This window comes from Bos indicus x Bos taurus, chromosome 16 (genome assembly GCF_003369695.1).
Source record: "Bos indicus x Bos taurus breed Angus x Brahman F1 hybrid chromosome 16, Bos_hybrid_MaternalHap_v2.0, whole genome shotgun sequence".
NCBI lineage: Eukaryota > Metazoa > Chordata > Mammalia > Artiodactyla > Bovidae > Bos > Bos indicus x Bos taurus.
The window spans coordinates 61096560-61117739 of record NC_040091.1 but is presented as its reverse complement, the minus strand read 5'-3'; the positions used below and the strand labels follow the sequence as shown (position 1 = coordinate 61117739).

At 38.5% G+C, this 21180-nt stretch overlaps 1 protein-coding gene across 1 annotated transcript in view; it reads right to left on the bottom strand.

Moving 5' to 3' along the window:
• Window positions 1-20831, bottom strand: part of XPR1 (xenotropic and polytropic retrovirus receptor 1) — a 208150-nt gene extending 187319 nt beyond the window's left edge. The window contains exon 1 of the mRNA XM_027565490.1: window positions 20567-20831. Within this exon, the coding sequence (XP_027421291.1) occupies window positions 20567-20635 (69 nt within the window). The 5' untranslated portion in view covers window positions 20636-20831. The remainder of the gene's footprint in view (window positions 1-20566) is intronic.
• Between the last annotated feature and the right edge of the window lie 349 nt (window positions 20832-21180).

Sequence of the window (21180 nt, the reverse complement as noted above, 5' to 3'; positions counted from 1 at the left end):
CGACTGAAGCTACTTAGCAGCAGCAGCAGCAGCAGCATGGCTTATTTTTAATGATAGAAATTAACAGCTATACATTATTGAAAAGTATCTTCTATAGATCAGGTCCTTGCTGGCAATTTCATATACTGTTGCTCTTTAGTCACTAAGTCATGTCTGACTCTTTGCGATCCCATGGACTGTAGCCTACAAGGCTCTTCTGTCTATGGGATCACCCTGCCAAGGATACCTCAGTGGGCTGCCATTTTCTTCTCCAGGGGATCCTCCCAACCCAAGGATCAAACCCACATCTCCTGCTTGGCAGGCAGATTCTTTACCACCATGCCACCTGGGAAGCCCTTTCATGTATTATTATATCTAATTCTCATAATAATCTTGAAAGGTAAATATTATCCTCATTTTGCACCAAGAAAACTGAGGTCCAGAGAAATAAAATAACTGTTTAAAAGGCCACAGCCAATAAATGAGGGAAATGCAATTAAAGCAAAAAATTTAGATAAAATTAAAGCTATCTTCTCTATTGCCTTCAAGATGAATGGACCCCACATATCTTTCAAAGAATTTTTTACTTTATCCTACTCATTCCTAAAGGTTCCATCCCATTTTCATCACTCTTGTTAATAGACAAATTTCTCAAACGAAAAGTACAGATATGTTGTCTAAATGACTTTTAACCTCTTCAAACTTGGAATAAAGTTAGCAGAAGAAAATCTGTGTTCAGAATTTTGTCATATCCAAAGGCCTACCTTAATCCTCATTCTCATTAACCTGTCTACAAAAAGCATGTCACTGCTGATAGTCCATTTACCCTTTACTCCCTTAACTCCTATGACAACTTATTTTCCAAGATTTCCTGTCTCTATTTTTCTGTGTTACATACTTTCCACTAGTGACTTAATTTTTAACTACTATCTCAATTATAATGTCTTATCTTTTGATATAATTTTTCAAATTCCAGCTAGTAGTTATCTCTACATATAGATATTTCACAAATGAAATCAGCATGAATTTACCACCTCCTGAAGTAGCTAGCTGGATCATGGAAAAAGCAAGAGAGTTCCAGAAAAACATCTATTTCTGCTTTATTGACTATGCCAAAGCCTTTGACTGTGTGGATCACAATAAACTGTGGAAAATTCTGAAAGAGATGAGAATACCAGACCACCTGATCTGCCTCTTGAGAAATTTGTATGCAGGTCAGGAAGCAACAGTTAGAACTGGACATGGAACAACGGACTGGTTCCAAATAGGAAAAGGAGTACGTCAAGGCTGTATATTGTCACCCTGTTTATTTAACTTATATGCAGAGTACATCATGAGAAACGCTGGGCTGGAAGAAACACAAGCTGGAATCAAGATTGCCGGGAGAAATATCAATAACCTCAGATATGCAGATGACGCCACTCTTATGGCAGAAAGTGAAGAGGAACTAAAAAGCCTCTTGATGAAAGTGAAAGTGGAGAGTGAAAAAGTTGGCTTAAAGCTCAACATTCAGAAAACGAAGATCATGGCATCCGGTCCCACCACTTCATGGGAAATAGATGGGGAAATAGATGTCAGACTTTATTTTTCTGGGCTCCAAAATCACTGCAGATGGTGACTGCAGCCATGAAATTAAAAGACGCTTACTCCTTGGAAGGAAAGTTATGACCAACCTAGATAGCATATTCAAAAGCAGAGACATTCCTTTGCCAACAAAGGTTTGTCTAGTCAAGGCTATGGTTTTTCCTGTGGTCATGTATGGATGTGAGAGTTGGACTGTGAAGAAGGCTGAACGCAGAAGAATCGATGCTTTCGAACTGTGGTGTTGGAGAAGACTCTTGAGAGTCCCTTGGACTGCAAGGAGATCCAACCAGTCCATTCTGAAGGAGATCAGTCCTGGGTGTTCACTGGAAGGACTGATGCTGAAGCTGAAACTCCAGTACTTTGGGCACCTCATGCGAAGAATTGACTCATTGGAAAAGACTCTGATGCTGGGAGGGATTGGGGGCAGGAGGAGAAGGGGACGACAGAGGATGAGATGGCTGGATGGCATCACTGACTCGATGGACGTGAGTCTGAGTGAACTCTGGGAGTTGGTGATGGACAGGGAGGCCTGGCGTGCTGCGATTCATGGGGTCGCAAAGAGTCGGACACGACTGAGCGACTGATCTGATCTGATCTGAAAGTAGCTAGTCTCTACCACTTTCCTTACGTTTAAACCATTGTATTAAATTCTTCCCTCCTTCAACCTCTATATCTGGCTAGCCACCCAACCTCTGTTATTTAAAGCATAAATATTAAACCACCTACATAAATCACTGTGCTAAGCAAAAGGAAAGTGATACGTTTAAAAATGTCTAATAGGAACTTCCCTAGCAGTCCAATGGTTAAGACTCTGTATTCCCAATGCAGGCGGCACGGGTTTGATCCCTGAATGGGGAACTAAGGTCCCGCATGCCGCATGGCACGGCCAAAACAAAAGTTTAAAAGTATTATTTTATCTTAACCAATAATATTTTTATTTAATTTCAAATACTAATGAGAAAAAAAGATCTAATTACTAAAATATTGTGTATGTTTGCAATTAAGTAACTTGGAAGGGGGATGATACTTTAGTAGGATATTCTGTGTTTAACAAGGCAAGTTCACAATATATGCACTTAATTATTATTGTTGATTATTGATATCATGTTGTTTAAATTTTTTAAACATAAAGTTGGTTAAACAATGGTCTCATAAATTTTCCTAACATAAAACCTATCATATTAAATAACACTGTCTCTAAAATAGAAGAAAGGTCAAGAAGGAATGCCAAAATTCTGCACTTGATAGTAATTTCCTTCCCTAAAACACTTTCTTCTCTAATACATTACACTTACCAATCAAGTCGGAAATTTTAATAAGGCTTACAACAAAAATGCAAAAGAAAAAGGAAAAAGTGACCAATTTTCTTCCCAGTTTTTCACCTCTACCAAAAGCCAAAAAATTTTCAAAAATGTACAATCTTTTTTTGTTTCATCAATAACCATCAGCAAGTGTAACAAACTTTATGTTCTATGAAATACTCAGTTCAGTTCAATTCCGTCACTCCGTCATGTCCAACTCTTTGCAACCCCATGAACTGCAGCACACCAGGCTCCCTGTCCATCACCAACTCTCGGAGTCCACCCAAACTCATGTCCATTGAGTCGGTGATGCCATCTAGCCATCTCATCCTCTGTCATCCCCTTCTCCTCCTGCCTTCAATCTTACTCAGCATCAGGGTCTTTTCAAATGAGTCAGCTCTTGGTAGCAGGTAACCAAAGTATTGGGAGTTTCAGCTTCAGCATCAGTTCTTCCAATGAATGTTCAGGACTGATTTCTTTTAGGATGGACTGGTTGGATCTCCTTGCAGCCCAAGGGACTCTCAAGAGTCTTCTCCAATGCCACCATTCAAAGGTATCAATTCTTCGGTGCTCAGCTTTCTTTATAGTCCAACATCCATGTAAGACTACTGGAAAAACCATAGCCTTGACTAGATGGACTTTTGTTGACGAAGTAATGTCTCTGCTTTTTAATATGCTGTCTAGGTTGGTCATAACTTTCCTTCCAAGGAGTAAGTGTCTTTTAATTTCATGGCTGCAATCACCATCTGCAGTGATTTTGGAGCCCAGAAAAATAAAATCAGCCACTGTTTCCCCATCTATTTGCCATGAAGTGATGGGACCAGATGCCATGATCTTAGTTTTCTGAATGTTGAGCTTTAAGCCAACTTTTTCACTCTCCTCTTTCACTTTTATCAAGAGGCTTTTTAGTTCTTCTTCACTTTCTGCCATAAGGGTGGTGTCATCTGCATATCTGAGGTTATTGATATTTCTCCCAGCTAGAATCTTGATTCTATCCAGTCCAGTGTTTCTCATGATGTACTCTGCATATAAGTTAAATAAGCAGGGTGACAATATACAGCCTTCACATACTCCTTTTCCTATTTGGAACCAGTCTGTTGTTCCATGTCCAGTTCTAACTGTTGCTTCCTGACCTGCATAGAGGTTTCTCAAGAGGCAGGTCAGGTGGTCTGATACTCCCATAGCCTTTTTTAAAAAGGTAAAATTCTTTCAACTTCCATTTGTTCAATAATTGAATAAACAGTCTAAGTTGTCCTTTCCTAGTTACAGTTTCACTGACCCCTTCCCCCAATTGTGTCAACAGTAAACAAATCAAGATGCTGCTCAACTGTTAGACTCAAACCACTAAGGATAGATATGTAATAATGGCTAATACTTACTGTGTGTAGTAACTATTAAACCTCCTGTCCTGTTTTCCAATTATTGATTCATTTCATTTCACATGATCCTCCAAAAGTAAAACGTATTATTATTTCCAGTTTAAGGATAAGAGAATTGTGGCACAGAAAGGCTACATGACTTGCCCAACAGGGTTATTACAATTACAATTAAATTACAATTACAACAACAGGGTTATCACAATTTCAATTTCAGTGGTCTCTAAATCAATTCACTTTCTAATTTCTGAATCTATCAAGAACTGAATTTTTGAAAGTCCATGATACTAAGCAAACGAATCCTAGAAAAAAAAAAAATCTTGCAATCCTCTTTAGCAAATAACTAATGGCAGCATAATTTGAAATACCAATATTTCAAATAAGCTTATTCTACTCAAAAAGGAAGATTTAATCAAAAGATGTTTGAACTACATGATTAGAGGTGGTGACTCACCTGCTTATCAATACTTTTGTTACCTGCTATGATACAAATATTTAAAAAACAGGAGAAAGACTATCATCTCAATTTTGTCATCAATGATCCCATTTCACTGAATAAACAAAACTAAAAGAATAAGACCAACTTCTCCTAATTGATACCAAAGTAACTCATTTCCAGAGCTCTAGTCACGCTCTATAGGGGATAAACATGAGCTTTTCCTGTTTTCTCCACTGACTGCCTTCAATGATGCTCTCCTAAATCTCTTTCTTATCCCTTAATGACATCTCAGGCAGATCCCATAGTCTTTCAGTTACATTCTATTTTGCTGTTGTTTTTAAGTTTCTAAATATGCCAGACACTACCAGATGCTGGATGCTAACATGTACGTACGACTCTGCCTGACACACAGCCAGCTTTCAGTAAATATTATATATTATTACTATCATTATTTCATCAAATCTAAGATCCCTTTAGTAGTAATATACACCATTACTTTATGTGCTTCTAAGAATGAAAAAGTCTGCCAATTAATCTATGATAATTAATTACGAGATGTATCTTGATTTTAGATGCTAAAGTGTGGGAAAACTGATTAAATGAGGTAGTAAATTCAAGCTCTCACTATTTTTGGCTATACTATTTGGTTTTCATTTTTTGGTCTTGGTCTCCCCACTGCATCTCCAGGATCTAAACTACATTCTCACTTTGCATTGATCCCTATCCCCAAGTCTCTTTAAAATCCTTAGTGGTTCACAACCAGGAAACATTTAAAGTCCTCGACATGGTATTCAAAGCTCAGTATGAATCACACTATCAGCCCTCCAACGTACCTACTAAACCAGATTTCACTAATATGCTTGCATACTTGCACCTATCTGTGCCTTCGTTCAGTATTACTCTATCTGCCTAGAACGCCCTCAGTGTCCTGTCCCTCTTCACCATGGCAACAAACCCTACTGAACCTCTAGTACTTCTGTGAAAGCTTTCAAGATAAATACCTTTGATTCTCCATAGCAAATCAATCGGCCATTCCTCTGTAACATAATCACAATATACTACGATTAGAAGACCAACCAAGTTACAAGCTCCTTTAGGACAGGCGCGTACCTATTTTTACACCACCAGCCCCTTGCGAGATCCTGACCATGTAGCCTCATGTTAAGAATCCAGGCTGTACTGAATTCTACCAAAAATTTAGAGAAGAGCTAACACCTCTCCTGCTCAAACTCTTCCAGAAGATTGCAGAGGAAGGTAAACTTCCAAACTCATTCTATGAGGCCACCATCACCCTAATACCAAAACCTGACAAAGATCCCACAAAAAAAGAAAACTACAGGCCAATATCACTGATGAACATAGATGCAAAAATCCTTAACAAAATTCTAGCAATCAGAATCCAACAACACATTAAAAAGATCATACACCATGATCAAGTGGGCTTTATTCCAGGGATGCAAGGATTCTTCAATATCCGCAAATCAATCAATGTAATACACCACATTAACAAATTGAAAAATAAAAACCATATGATTATCTCAATAGATGCAGAGAAAGCCTTTGACAAAATTCAACATCCATTTATGATAAAAACTCTCCAGAAAGCAGGAATAGAAGGAACATACCTCAACATAATAAAAGCTATATATGACAAACCCACTGCAAACATTATCCTCAATGGTGAAAAATAGAAAGCATTTCCTCTAAAGTCAGGAACAAGACAAGGGTGCCCACTTTCACGATTACTATTCAACATAGTTTTGGAAGTTTTGGCCACAGCAATCAGAGCAGAAAAAGAAATAAAAGGAATCCAAATTGGAAAAGAAGAAGTAAAACTCTCACTATTTGCAGATGACATGATCCTCTACATAGAAAACCCTAAAGAGTCCACCAGAAAATTACTAGAAATAATCAATGACTACAGTAAAGTTGCAGGATATAAAATCAACACACAGAAATCCCTTGCATTCCTATACACTAATAATGAGAAAACAGAGAGAGAAATTAAGGAAACAATTCCATTCACCATTGCAACAGAAAGAATAAAATACTTAGGAATATATCTACCTAAAGAAACTAAAGACCTATATATAGAAAACTATAAAACACTGGTGAAAGAAATCAAAGAGGACACTAATAGATGGAGAAATATACCATGTTCATGGATTGGAAGAATCAATATAGTGAAAATGAGTATACTACCCAAAGCAATTTATAGATTCAATGCAATCCCTATCAAGCTACCAACAGTATTCTTCACAGAGCTAGAAAAAATAATTTCACAATTTGTATGGAAATACAAAAAACCTCGAATAGCCAAAGCGATCTTGAGAAAGAAGAATGGAACTGGAGGAATCAACCTACCTGACTTCAGGCTCTACTACAAAGCCACAGTTATCAAGACAGTATGGTACTGGCACAAAGACAGAAATATTGATCAATGGAATAAAATAGAAAGCCCAGAGATAAATCCACGCACATATGGACACCTTATCTTCGACAAAGGAGGCAAGAATATACAATGGATTAAAGACAATCTCTTTAACAAGTGGTGCTGGGAAATCTGGTCAACCACTTGTAAAAGAATGAAACTGGACCACTTTCTAACACCATACACAAAAATAAACTCAAACTGGATTAAAGATCTAAACGTAAGACCAGAAACTATAAAACTCCTAGAGGAGAACATAGGCAAAACACTCTCCGACATACATCACAGCAGGATCCTCTATGACCCACCTCCCAGAATATTGGAAATAAAAGCAAAAATAAACAAATGGGACCTAATTAACCTTAAAAGCTTCTGCACATCAAAGGAAACTATTAGCAAGGTGAAAAGACAGCCTTCAGAATGGGAGAAAATAATAGCAAATGAAGCAACCGACAAACAACTAATCTCAAAAATATACAAGCAACTCCTACAGCTCAACTCCAGAAAAATAAACGACCCAATCAAAAAATGGGCCAAAGAACTAAATAGACATTTCTCCAAAAAAGACATACAGATGGCTAACAAACACATGAAAAGATGCTCAACATCACTCATTATCAGAGAAATGCAAATCAAAACCACTATGAGGTACCATTTCACACCAGTCAGAATGGCTGCGATCCAAAAGTCTACAAATAATAAATGCTGGAGAGGGTGTGGAGAAAAGGGAACCCTCTTACACTGTTGGTGGGAATGCAAACTAGTACAGCCACTATGGAGAACAGTGTGGAGATTCCTTAAAAAACTGGAAATAGAACTGCCTTATGATCCAGCAACCCCACTGCTGGGCATACACACTGAGGAAACCAGAAGGGAAAGAGACACGTGTACCCCAATGTTCATCGCAGCACTGTTTATAATAGCCAAGACATGGAAGCAACCTAGATGTCCATCAGCAGATGAATGGATAAGAAAGCTGTGGTACATATACACAATGGAGTATTACTCAGCCATTAAAAAGAATACATTTGAATCAGTTCTAATGAGGTGGATGAAACTGGAGCCTATTATACAGAGTGAAGTAAGCCAGAAGGAAAAACATAAATACAGTATTCTAACGCATATATATGGAATTTAGAAAGATGGTAACAATAACCCTGTGTATGAGACAGCAAAAGAGACACTGATGTATAGAACAGTCTTATGAACTCTGTGGGAGAGGGAGAGGGTGGGAAGATTTGGGAGAATGACATTGTAACATGTAAAATATCATGTAAGAAACGAGTTGCCAGTCCAGGTTCGATGCACGATACTGGATGCTTGGGGCTGGTGCACTGGGACGACCCAGAGGGATGGTATGGGGAGGGAGGAGGGAGGAGGGTTCAGGATGGGGAACACATGTATACCTGTGGTGGATTCATTTTGATGTTTGGCAAAACTAATACAATTATGTAAAGTTTAAAATTAAAATAAAATTAAAACCAAAAAAAAAAAAAAAGAATCCAGGCTGTAAAATAAGACATACCTGTGTTTGAACTCTGGTTTTACCATTCACCAGCTATGTGACCTTGGGCAATCTACTCAATCTAAGATTCAGTGACTTCTTAAAACAGGATAACAAAACCTACCTTAGAGGGTGCGGATAAACATAAAACACCTGATACAACAGACACTCAGTGAACATCAGCTGTTGTTATTATCATCGTTGTCACTTTATTATTTTTTCAAAAGAGGAAGGGGACATCATGAATAGTTAGTAGATTAATATTATATATTCTAATCTTCTCTAGTCAGATATGCCCTGACTTCAGCTTGGCAGTATGTTATAAGAGACAGGGGGTAGAGAGGGAGGTGCTGTTCATGTGGAGGTAACATGTAACCTGTGTTAACATTCAGGTATGCTACAGAGAAATGCCCAAAAGATTCTTCAACTTTCCTGAGTCCTCCTCTCATCTCTACCTAACTCCTCAAGCCTTAACCGTAATTTCTCAGTCCTATCTCCTCACCTAAAATAGTTTTCTACCTAAATGGGGCAATGGTTGTAATTGAGTAAACAATATTTTTAAATTTGAGCCTCTTATTTATCTAGTCTTTTAACTGACACACACAAGAACGATTTGAGGTTGTTACTGTGAACTAAAGGATCAGATTCACATAAATGTATTAATGCTGAGTAAGTAATAATTAACAAGAACATTTAAATTCATATGGTCTCTTACAAAGAAAATGAATTTTTAAAATTAAAAGTAAAGAAATGTTTATATAGCAGTGATAAGCCTCAGTAAGGTATACCAGTGAGCAAGAGGTCAGTATTTTAATTCCAGGCTCTGCTATCAGCTAGTTGTGAGGCTGACCAAACATATATTTTGGCCTTCCTGCCCTCAATTTATTCATCTGTGAAACAGAGGACTTGAGAAGGTCTTTTTCAACTCTAAAACCAATTCTAGTATTAAAAAATTAAATTTTCATTAGAAAACTGAAACAAACTACAATTAGATAGCCACTAAAAATTCAAAGGATTTTGAATTTAAGCTATACACTTAAGTTGTTCAGACATACTTAAGAGCGCACATGTAAATGTCACCCCAATTGAAAAAACAAAAATATGCAGGCACAGTCTATAACCGAAATGAATACAAGTTACAAGTAACCAAGGAGAACAAATTTCTTTCAAAACCATATGATTGCTCCCACCTGAATTTCTTACTATATATAAAAAGGACAATTTATTAATATAAATTCACAGGTAAAAGGAATAATATCTAAAATCAATAGAGACATTTTCCAAAAACCTGAACTGAACAAGCCCAGAGGGACAAAATTTGAGGCTCAGTTTTCCTCACAAAGATACTGCTAACCTAGCCTTAACTAATACCACTGAACTCTGTAGTAGAAATAATTTTAATAGCAAATATAGGCATTATATTAGCACTTTTCATATTTTAACTCATAAATTCCTCACAGAAGTCCTGTAACTACTATTACTGTCCCCATTTTACAAATGAGGAAACTGAACAACAGAGAGGAATTAATAGAATGCCTTGCCTGAGGTCACTCAGTTAGTAAATTGTGCAGCTGGAATATGAACCTAGGCAGTATGGCTTCAGAGTTTGTTCTCTCCATGCATTATTGACATACAAGTACATGATGCAAAATAGTTAAACAATAAAATGAATCAGAGTGATTGAGTTAACTCTGCCACTAACCAAGCTACGTGTCCTTGAATCACAATCTCTCTGGACTTCATTTCCCACTCAAGTAAAAAAGGGAATTGGACTAAATAATCTCTGAAATTCCTTACAGGTCTGACGTTCCATGATCTATGCTGCTGCTGCTGCTGCTGCTAAGTCACTTCAGTCGTGTCCGACTCTGTGCAATCCCACAGACAGCAGCCCACCAGGCTCCCCCGTCCCTGGGATTCTCCAGGCAAGAACACTGGAGTGGGTTGCCATTTCCTCCTCCAATGCATGAAAATGAAAAGTGAAAGTGAAGTCGCTCAGTCATGTCTGACTCTTGGTGACCCCGTGGACTGCAACCTACCAGGCTCCTCCGTCCATGGGATTTTCCAGGCAAGAGTACTGGAGTGGGGTGCCATTGCCTTCTCCTTCCATGATCTATGAAATGCTTTAAAAGCAAAAAGCCACAACTGTGGCATAGCAACAGCTATGCTCACTCTTCTTTATCTTCCTCCTTTTACACTTATCACTATATCTCATTACATTTTTCCTATGGCTCATCTTTATAAGTTCCTCTGTTTAACAGCGCCTACCTCATAAGAGTTACACTGATAATCTTGAGAAAAAAATAAATTAATAGAGGTGAACTCTAACCTCCAGACCACATTCTACTACCTCCAAACCATGCAGAACTAAGACCTAGGACTAAAAGTAGACCAGCCATTACTTCAGCAGGTGCTGGAGACTGTGCCTAAACATATATATGCATAAATGGATGGAGTTATTTATTTTTCATAAACCAGCAGGATGTAGGAATTAAGAGCAGGGGCTCTTTCAATCTCATATCTGCTAACCACAATTAGCAGTTTCAACATAATCAGTTACTGAATGGCTCTAAGACTCAGGTTCCCAGTCTACAAACAGAGCGAACATAAAAACCTACCTACACAGCTTGCTATAAAGAGATATTTTTAAAGTAATGCCATAGTGACTGACAAAGTAAGCACTCAAAAAATAACAGCTGTTGTTACCGCCCCTGTTAGCACCACTGCTATTTACAATTCCCATATAAAGGCAAGAGCTCCCAAGTATGACAGATTTTATTTCAAATTCTGTCTCTACTACTTAGTAAGTGTATGGCCATGAACAAGTTGGTTAGTCTCTCTAAGCCTGAGTTTCCTCATCAGTAAAATGAAGATAATAAATCATCTATCTCCAGTTCAGTTCAGTCGCTCAGTCGCGTCCGACTCCTTGCAACCCCATGAACCGCAGCACACCAGGCCTCCCTGTCCATCACCAACTCCTGGAGTTTACTCAAACTCGTTTCCATTGAGTCGGTGATGCCATCCAACCATCTCATCCTCTGTCGTCCCCTTCTCCTCCTGCCTTCAATCTTTCCCAGCATCAGGGTCTTTTCAAATGAGTCAGCTCTTGGCAGCAGGTGGCCAAAGTATTGGAGTTTCAGCTTCAGTGTCAGTCCTTCCAGTGAATATTCAGGATTGATTTCCTTTAGGATGGACTGGTTGGATCTCCTTGCAGTCCAAGGGACTCTCAAGAATCTTCTCCAACATCACAGTTCAAAAGCATCAATTCTTTGGTGCTCAGCTTTCTTCATAGTCCAACTCTCACATCTATACATGACTACTGGAAAAACCATAGCCTTGACTAGATGGACCTTTGTTGGCAAAGCAATGTCTCTGCTTTTTAATACGCTGTCTAGGTTGATCACAACATTTCTTCCAAGGAGTAAGAGTCTTTTAATTTCATGGCCGCAGTCACCATCTGCAGTGATTCTGGAGCCCAAAAAAATATCTTATCTTAGCCAACAGGAATTTGTTGTATGGCTCAGGAAACTCAAATAGGGGCTCTGTATCGACCTAGACGGGTGGGATGGGGAGGGAGATGGGAGAGAGGTTCAACAGGAAGAGATATATATATACCTATAGCTGATTCATGTTGAGGTCTGACAGAAAACAACAAAACTCTCTGTAATTTACAAAACTCTCTGTAAATTACAAAACTTTCTGTAAAGCAATTATCCTTCAGTAAAAAAATAAGTTAAAAAGAAAAAAAAATCTATCTCACAAAACTGTTGTGAAGATTAGATGAGGTAACAAAGCTGCTGACACCTGGTTCCTAACTGGTCAATAAATGCTAATTCCTTTCTCCTTAATGACAAAAAGAGCACATTTCCACTAATTCAATTCAAGGAATAGAGATTGGAAGTGGGAATCCCAGAGAAGACAACTTTCTTTTCTCTATCATTCTGTGCATGGGGATATACCAGAGAATTCTCATTCATGGGATTCTCTTTATCTTCTTATGTGCTTCCTAAGACTAGAGAGCTTTTTCTCAGGTAATCTCCAAATGTTCTGAAAGGAGTTGTGTGTTCAAAGGCAGCAACTCTTAGAAACTCTCTCAGGGAACCCAGAAGATCAAAACTATTTTCATAATAATACTGAAATGGAGCAGTACCCTACTATCTTTTGCCCCACCCCCCACCCCCCCTCCTCCCCCCGTGCCGTCCTCAACCTGCCTTTTACCTGTGGAAAAACTTTAGTCAAAGATTAAGTTTGATCAGAGAAGTGAGAAAATGCTGGGAAAGAATCTGCCTGCAATGCGGGAGACCTGGGTTCAATCTCTGTGTTGGGGAAGATCCCCTGGACAGGGAATGGCTACCCACTCCAGTATTCTGGCCTGGAGAATTTCATGGACTATATAGTCCATGGGGGTCACAAAGAGTCAGACGCGACTGAGCCACTTTCACTTTCATTGAATCCATGTTAAATTTTGAAGTTTCCTAAGTGGAGCTAGTGGTAAAGAACCTGCCTGCCAATGTGGGAGGCATAAGAAGACACAAGTTTGACCCCTGTGTCGGGATGATCCCTTGGAGGACGGCACGGCAACCCATTCCAGTACACTTGCCTGGAGAATCCCCATGGACATAGGAGCCTGGTAGGCTACAGTCCACAGAGTTGCAAAGAGTTGGACAAGACTGAAGCAATTTAGCATGCAGCTTTATTTTAGATAAGGAAACAGCAACCCACTCCAGTATTCATGCCTGGAGAATCCCATGGACAGAGGACCCCTACAGTCCATGGGGTCGCAAGAGTCAGACGTGACTGAGCGACTAAACCATCACCACCAGTCATTATAAAGTATAGTCAAAGACCTTTAGTCCCTTCTCAAGGGATATGGAATAGTCTGAGCCATATCCTGTGAGCTGTCTTACAGATACTAAGACCCCTACCACGTAGGAAAAGTTAACTACATGATGACCAGACTGTAGCCATGACATAAGCTGCCAAAATTCTGAGAACTGGCCTCAAGGAAATGGGAACAAACCGACCATGGGACTGCAGACTATCTGTACTTAAAATATATGAAATGACGCTGGTCAGACCACCGATAATCAATTTCAAGACGACGGTCAGAGCTGACTGCGCTGTTTCTGCCTGTAGCTCCCTCCCTAAGCCTACAAAAACTCTCGTCCATTGATTCTAGAAGAAGTGGGGCAGGTATTGGTCTTTGGATAAGTGTGTCATCTCCCCACTCCTCCCACTCCACCCCACCCCCACCGCTGTTGCTGACATCCAAAATAAAGCAAACTTTTCTTTCCACCAACCTGGCCTCTTTATTGGTTTTTGAGCAGCGAGCAGCAGGACCCCATTATCCACTGCAATACCACAACTTCATGTGCTTTTTTCACTCATTCTTTCACGAGTACACGGTGGAAGTTCCCAAAGGCCACATGAAATGTGACGTCACGTCCCTGAAGCCTAGTTGAAGGTGTGCTTGTATACTCTGTGTTTCACACATCTCTGAGTTTTAATTTCAAATATAGAGTATTATCAATAGATATTGGAATCTTTTTAACAATTTTTAAGAGTTTCAAATGGTACCAAGACCAAAAAGTTAAAGAATTACTTCTCTAAGGTATAGAAAAAGCTCACAAAGCACATGGGTTACTCCATGAATTACAACTTTACCAATTTAGTCTAAATAAGTAATTCACACAATAATCTAAAAGCCTCTCATTTTCCTGTATGATTATATTTCAGGCCTTCAATCTTCAAGTAAATGACTTGTTCACTAATTATCTGTGAATATTCAGTGACAGAACTAGTTCTAAGGACTTACATCTCCTTATTTATGGTCTACAGTCTTTCTAAATTCTGCAGGTCATCTTCAATAAGAGATGACTATGTTTTCTTAATCATCACACTGTCCCTCTCATTACACATAATATGAAAATTGCAAGTTATGCTTACAGCAAGTTAATTAAACTTTCCCGTGATCTATAATAAATAACTTTTTAAGACTTTTCTGATACCACAGATACCACACCTGCGTAGTGATAGGAAGAAACAGGTAAGCAAATTTCCTTCTATAAACAATTAAATTTAAAGGTGTATAACATATAAAAAGTTTGAAAAGCCAGGGAGAATTCTTCTATATTATTTACATAGTGATCCAAATTTACAACCATGTTCCAAGTCTTCAATCTACAATCTTCCTTTTCTACACCATTTTAAGTTTTGAAAGCACTATGTTGAAATATGTGCTGGAAATATGACTGAAATATAAAATCAAACACATACACACAAAAAATTGGTTTTTGGTTTTTTCTAAGATAAAAGAGAATTTAATGACAAAGCTATCAGCATTATAGCTCATAATAGAGCCCTTATAAATATGTGTTGAATGAATAAATAATTTTTTTAGGCATTTGTTCATGAGCATTGTCTACTTGACTTCTTTTAGCATTTACTAGGTAAGGGGAAGACCTGAAAACAAAAATACAACCAGGCAAGACCCCTAGTGAATTCTGACAATCTCCCAAAGGCCAATTAAATAAATACCAAGCAACCCACAAACTACCTCCAGTTAAGCTGTACAACTTGAGCAAAATCTTCCAAACTTTTTTTGTTACGTTACTATTTTTAAAAAGTTTACCATGCACCTCCAATATATGTACATTTATTTATAAATTATCTCCTTATACAACTGTGTACCTTATAAAACACAGAATTTTTAAATGGAAGTTTTAAAAGATGAGACAATAATAAACTAATTTAAACTTTCACTTGTGAATAATACAAAAATATTTTTAATCTCTCTTAAGAAATTATCAGTAACAATACTTTTAAAGAACAATCTAACAGAAAAGTTTCATTGCTTTTTAAAATCCTAGTTTTTAGTATTTCAAAGGCCTAATTCAAACTTCAAGATTCAGTTAATGATAATGGCTACAAGCTGGAAAACTGACCTTCCAATGCAGAATACTCTAATACATAACATATATTTAGGGTGAAGTTCACTATGGATGACAAAGGATGTTAAAATCTTATTTTGAAGAATTATTTTAATTATTTTGAAACTTTTTGGCAAGCTTGTTAGGTCTATTAAAGTAGCGTTGTTTTTTCTGTAATTTGGCTGACAAAAAGCTAGTACTAGAAGTAGAACTGTCAGCTCTGCCATTTTCTTGTTGTTCACGTGTACTCGCATTACTGGCTTCTTTACAGGAGTCTTTTTAATTCACATCCATTTTATATGGGTTAGTTTAGTCAAAATTAGGTAATATCCATAAATTCATCTAACTATAAGCAACCATAAACTGAACTGCTATTTGCTGAAAGTGAACAAACAAGTGAGAAAACTATTAGCAATTCTTGACTCTCGTTCAGACTACCTCCTCAAATGAGGTCATCTCATCAACGTATTTATTCAATGTTAGTAAAATTTCATTTCTTCCTGTCTTACACATAAAAATGAACATAAGTAACACTTCTAAAACTACCTTCTCTGTCTTCATGGGAGCGTTGAATACACTCCTTTGGGGCTATGATGCAAATATACTTGAAACCCCTAGCCAGCACAACTTAATCAGTCTCTCAAATGCTTTTCAGGTTAGGACTGAATTTGAAGCCAGGAATGATTTTCCATGATCACCCCAGGTCAAGTAAGATTCTATGTTCTTATGGTATGGGCCTTCACCCAAAAACTGATCCAAAATCAACCTTCAGGGATGGATAGACAAGTATAATCTTTCCAGGACACTCACCCTAACATACTTTATTAAACAATGAAAATAACAGTAATAGGTTCCTATCTTATACAACAATTCACTCACTTAAGAAACATTTGTAAGTACCAGGCATCTTTTTGCTATACTCATTTACAAATGTTATTTTAAATATACTATACTGTACTTTCATTTGCAGAAGTGCCTGAAAGGAAAAGTGTGGTTTGTGCCCCATCGGGTGGCCAAACTGGAAATTTCAAACAAGTTCCAGCAAGGCAAGTTAACCCTAACTAATCAACATAATTCCTTTGGGAAATTGAAGCCTGCAACACAAGTGTTCTCATGGGAGAGTTCTATAAATGAAAATCACAATAATGTTATGGTGTTTCCTTACACTTGAAAAAAGGGATATGCAGATTATGTAGAATCCTTTCCAAATCTTGCAACAAAAAAAATTAAAACTACTACCATCACTTTTTATTTGAGTTCAATAAAAGTTTCATTGGGTCAGTCTTCCATTCACAGATTAAGATAATCATCAAATTTTTTTGAAAAGAGATTATTAATTTAAAAGAATGCTTTTAATAGTAATACTTTAAGTTCTATCATCTTCATATATCAAGCATAATGAAACCATAAAAATGTACAGAAATTTGGAGCTATATGGGTCCTTAGAGGGTTGTAAGCCTAGAAATCAAGTCCAGTTCTCTCACTTTACAGATGAAGAACCTAAAGCCCAGAAGAGGAAGTGATTTCATCAGGGTCACACAGTCAGGGTGATCTGACTCTCAATGCTTACACCTCTGTGCTCAAGAGACTATATACGATACTGGACATGTAATTTAACCTTTTTGGACCTTAATTTCTTCGTCTGAAAAAACCAAGGAGACAGATAATCCGTCAATCCCCTTTTAACTCTAAAATGCTGAAATTTAGATTCTTCATTATTTTAGTACATTACAAAATTACAGTGTACACGGACAAAACCATTCCTGGTTCCTGAGAAACCAAAGCAGCACAGGACCCTAGGGAAGAAAACACAAGTCAGCAGCCAAAGGCACCAAATATATTTGCTTCTTTTGCTAATATTCTGTAAAATATTAACATAGTCATACTAGTCTGGCGGAAACTGGTCTAAATTAATTTTGATTAATCAATTACAGAGCTCTAAAGTATGCAATCACTGATTCTAAATTTTAAAAAGTGCTCTTGAAAATTTTTTATTGATGTTCTGCATTACATGCCAAGATTTATACTCAAATAGATTACTGGAAACAGGGATAGCCTCTTTCCATTTGTGTTTTATTCTTTGTAAAAACTATTCACAAATGAATCAAACCAATTTTCTTTGTATGACTTCTCCATGTTGCTCTATTCTTTTATGCTTTATTATTCCATCTATGAAGATTGAGTCTATGAACTCCACAATTCATTTTTAAATTAGAAACTGATCATTTTCAGGATATTGATGGATCACTAACACTAATTTTAACAGTCCAAAAAATGAAACCCATTAAAAGTTAAATCAAAAACCTATGAACTACAATGGACCTTAAAAAGCTCTAACCCTATATTCTTACTTTATGAAAGAGGACAGAAGCCTGGAAAGGCAAAAAGCCTATCCCCATGGCTTCATGACAAACATATACAAGAATTAGCACTTACTGTATGACTGTGTGTACACAATAATACATACAATCACAGAGGTAAAATAACATTTTCAGCTTCTAATGGTCTGATGTTTCAAGTAAAATTTAATGCAGCAAAATGACATGAAAACCAAAATAGCTGAACAGTTCATAACAGTTCACAGCAGTAGAAAGCAGCCTACACTAGAAATCATGGGTAATATACCAAAATTTCATCACCAGTACTTGAAAAACAAATCCAAGTGTCTGTTCTGCTAACAGTATTTCAAGAGCATCATCTTCACATGTGAGAAACTACATTTTACTGCCATATGAAAAGGTTCTTCTCTCAAGCAAATGCTCACATCTTTCACGATATTCTTTTTTCCCCGAAGTTTCTAAGCTGCCAAATTCCTCTAAAGATTCTTATTTATGCCTCTTTATTTTTAAAGGAACAACACTAGCTCTTGAGCAACAATATACAACACACAGATCCCAACCATATAAAAAATGGCTCCAATTCAAAAAGAAAAGTACTCCTTATTAATTTTGCCTACCAAATAAAGAGCTTACGCAAGATCCAAGTCACAAAGTAAGGACTCTGTAGAATAAAATTTTAATAATCTACAATTAATGAATTTTTTAAAAAATAATTTTTAATTGGCCTAGGAAAAAATAACACAGTCATACATATGAAATGTGTTCCTCTCTGACCAACTTAAAGTAAACCATCTAGGACTAGTTAGTGTCCAAATGCAGTATGTGAATTGAGTACCAGAATGACTCCAGCCACAAAGCTGATATTATAAATCAAGAGGTAATTGCATCTTTAAGTCTTACGCTTCTCTTTCCAGCCCTAAAAATTGTATTCCAAATTAATACAATTCTATGAAACAGTTAAGAGCTGTAATACTTAAAATGAATCACAGCATACAACCAATCACTATTACTTCTCCCCAAATGAAGCATTCCATACTATATAGGATGTTGCTTCAGGATGCCCTGTTCTATGAAGAACTGGCAGTGGTGCTGAAAATTACTACTAGAAAGATGAAAGACCAATACCCTCCTTTCAATAAAAACCATCATCTGGACTCTAGCCAAGGTTTTAAAACTGACCAAATGTTATTAGAAACAATAAATCAAGAGCTCTACGGGCTGAAAAGCTTGTCCCTTATTTCATTCTTACAAAACGTAGTCACAAAACACTATAAGAAAATTAAGTGAAAGAAAGCATTAACAACTCTAGGCCTTTCATTTCTGGCAATAATGAAATACTGTATGTTACCAGGTGAATTTATTTTACAATCTTCAAGGTTCTGTTTAACCTACTTATATGTCTCTTTCCTTTCCTTCTTCAATTGTTACAACTGTTACATGAATAAATAAACTTAAACATCCTTTCAATGAACTTAAAATAGAAATGAAAAAGAGACCAAAATATCTTAATTCATAAAATCTAGCTAGCATATTTGTGTTCATATTGATTTTATACTCTTTGTTCCTGCACACAACACAGATGTGAATTACTGGAGGTTACAGATTAAGTCTCTCTATCCAGGAGCTGAACTGCCAGCCACTGAGAATAACCTATTGCAAAGCTTAAAACCCTTCAGGTATCTTGGCTTCTGAATACATAAATGGGCTCATTATCTCTACTTTTCCTTTCATTAACGTATGGTTCCTTATCACTATCTCTATTAAATACCGTCCAGGAGCTGTTATCACAGAAATTAAGGGTGAGGAGGGCCATGATTTCTGTAATACACAGGAATGTTTTAAAAGTACATTGTTTACAAGATAGTACTTTTCTCCCTAGCTAACAAAAATTTTAGGAAAGAAAACCTGAAAATGTTAATAATTCCCTTCTCTTTCTTTCTTCCTCTTCCCCTTCACTCCATTCCAAAACCGAAGAGCCAAAACCAAAGATATGATTACTTTATATACTTCATGAAATCAGTGAAAACACGAGTCACCGTCTTATTATCAAAACAAAACAGTTGATTACGATGTTTGCCTACTGTAACCACCGCACGTGTGATACACATTTAAATCAAGTTTCGACCCTGTTACAAAGCCTTTGTCAACAGTGGGCAAGTGGGGGAAAGCTGAAGAAGGGCTCTGTGAATTGAAGGAAATCACCGGAGGGGCTAATCTAGGAAGAAGATTCCTCGGGGAGAGGTGAGCCGAAAGAAACAAGACCTAACCTTGGAGAGGGGGCGCTCGCCCAGGGTGGGGACCAGAGGTCAGGGTGAGCGGGAAGAGGAAGGGATTAGCGCGGAACCGCTGTACCCCGGGCTACCCTCACACCCCGACTCCGCTACCTGCGGCTCGCCCTCCCACCACCATTCCTCAGCCCCGGCCGGCTGTGCAGTCCCTCCCGGCCCGCAGCCCGCAGCCTGCATATCCGTTACCCCGGCTGCAACGGGGCTGCGGGGGAGGGGAAGGTCAGCGGGGCCCGGAGGGGGCCGGCCGCGGCTAGGATGCCGCAGTGGCTCCCCGTCGCACCGGGTCAAAGTCCGCTCGGGCACGGGGGAAGCAGCAAGAGCGGAAGGCGGCGGTGGAGGTCGGGACTTGCGAGATGGTGGCCCCTCCAAGTCCTCCCACTCCTCGGCCGCCGCCGGTACCTCATACTGGATATATTGCTTCCTCCACTCGGGAGTGATGTGCGCGGAGAGGTGCTCGGCGAACTTCATCCTGCCGTCTCCCCTTCACTCCTACTCGGGTCCAGCAGTTACAGGCGGCGGCGGCGGCGGCAACAGCGACTCCGACTCCTCCCCACATGGGCCCCGGCGCGGCGCGGCACTGCGCTTCTCTCCTCCTCCGCCGCCGCCGAGGTCTCCTCAGAGCCGCCCTCCCGCCATCTTCCTCCTCCTCTCCATAGCCCCGCCCCGCCCCGCCCTCTATACGTCATCGCCATGGTAACCGCCTACGCGCCCAGACGAAAAGGGCGGAGTAAGGGGCAGGATTTGGGTATGTTCCTTAAGGCTCCGCCCCTTCTGGGCCGGACGTGCTGAAGGCACCTCCCCTGACCTCTTCCGTCTGGCTTCTGTTGGCCTTACAGCTGCTCGCTACCGCCTGCCTGGGAAGCAACAGTGTTGTTATTGCAATTAGTATTAATACTGTAGCACCAATAATCCACACAATACGTTTATATTTGCAAAGATTTGTGCAAATGTTTTTCCATTTTAATATTTATTCTTCATAAAGCCCTGAAAGATGGATCGACATTAATCCAAAT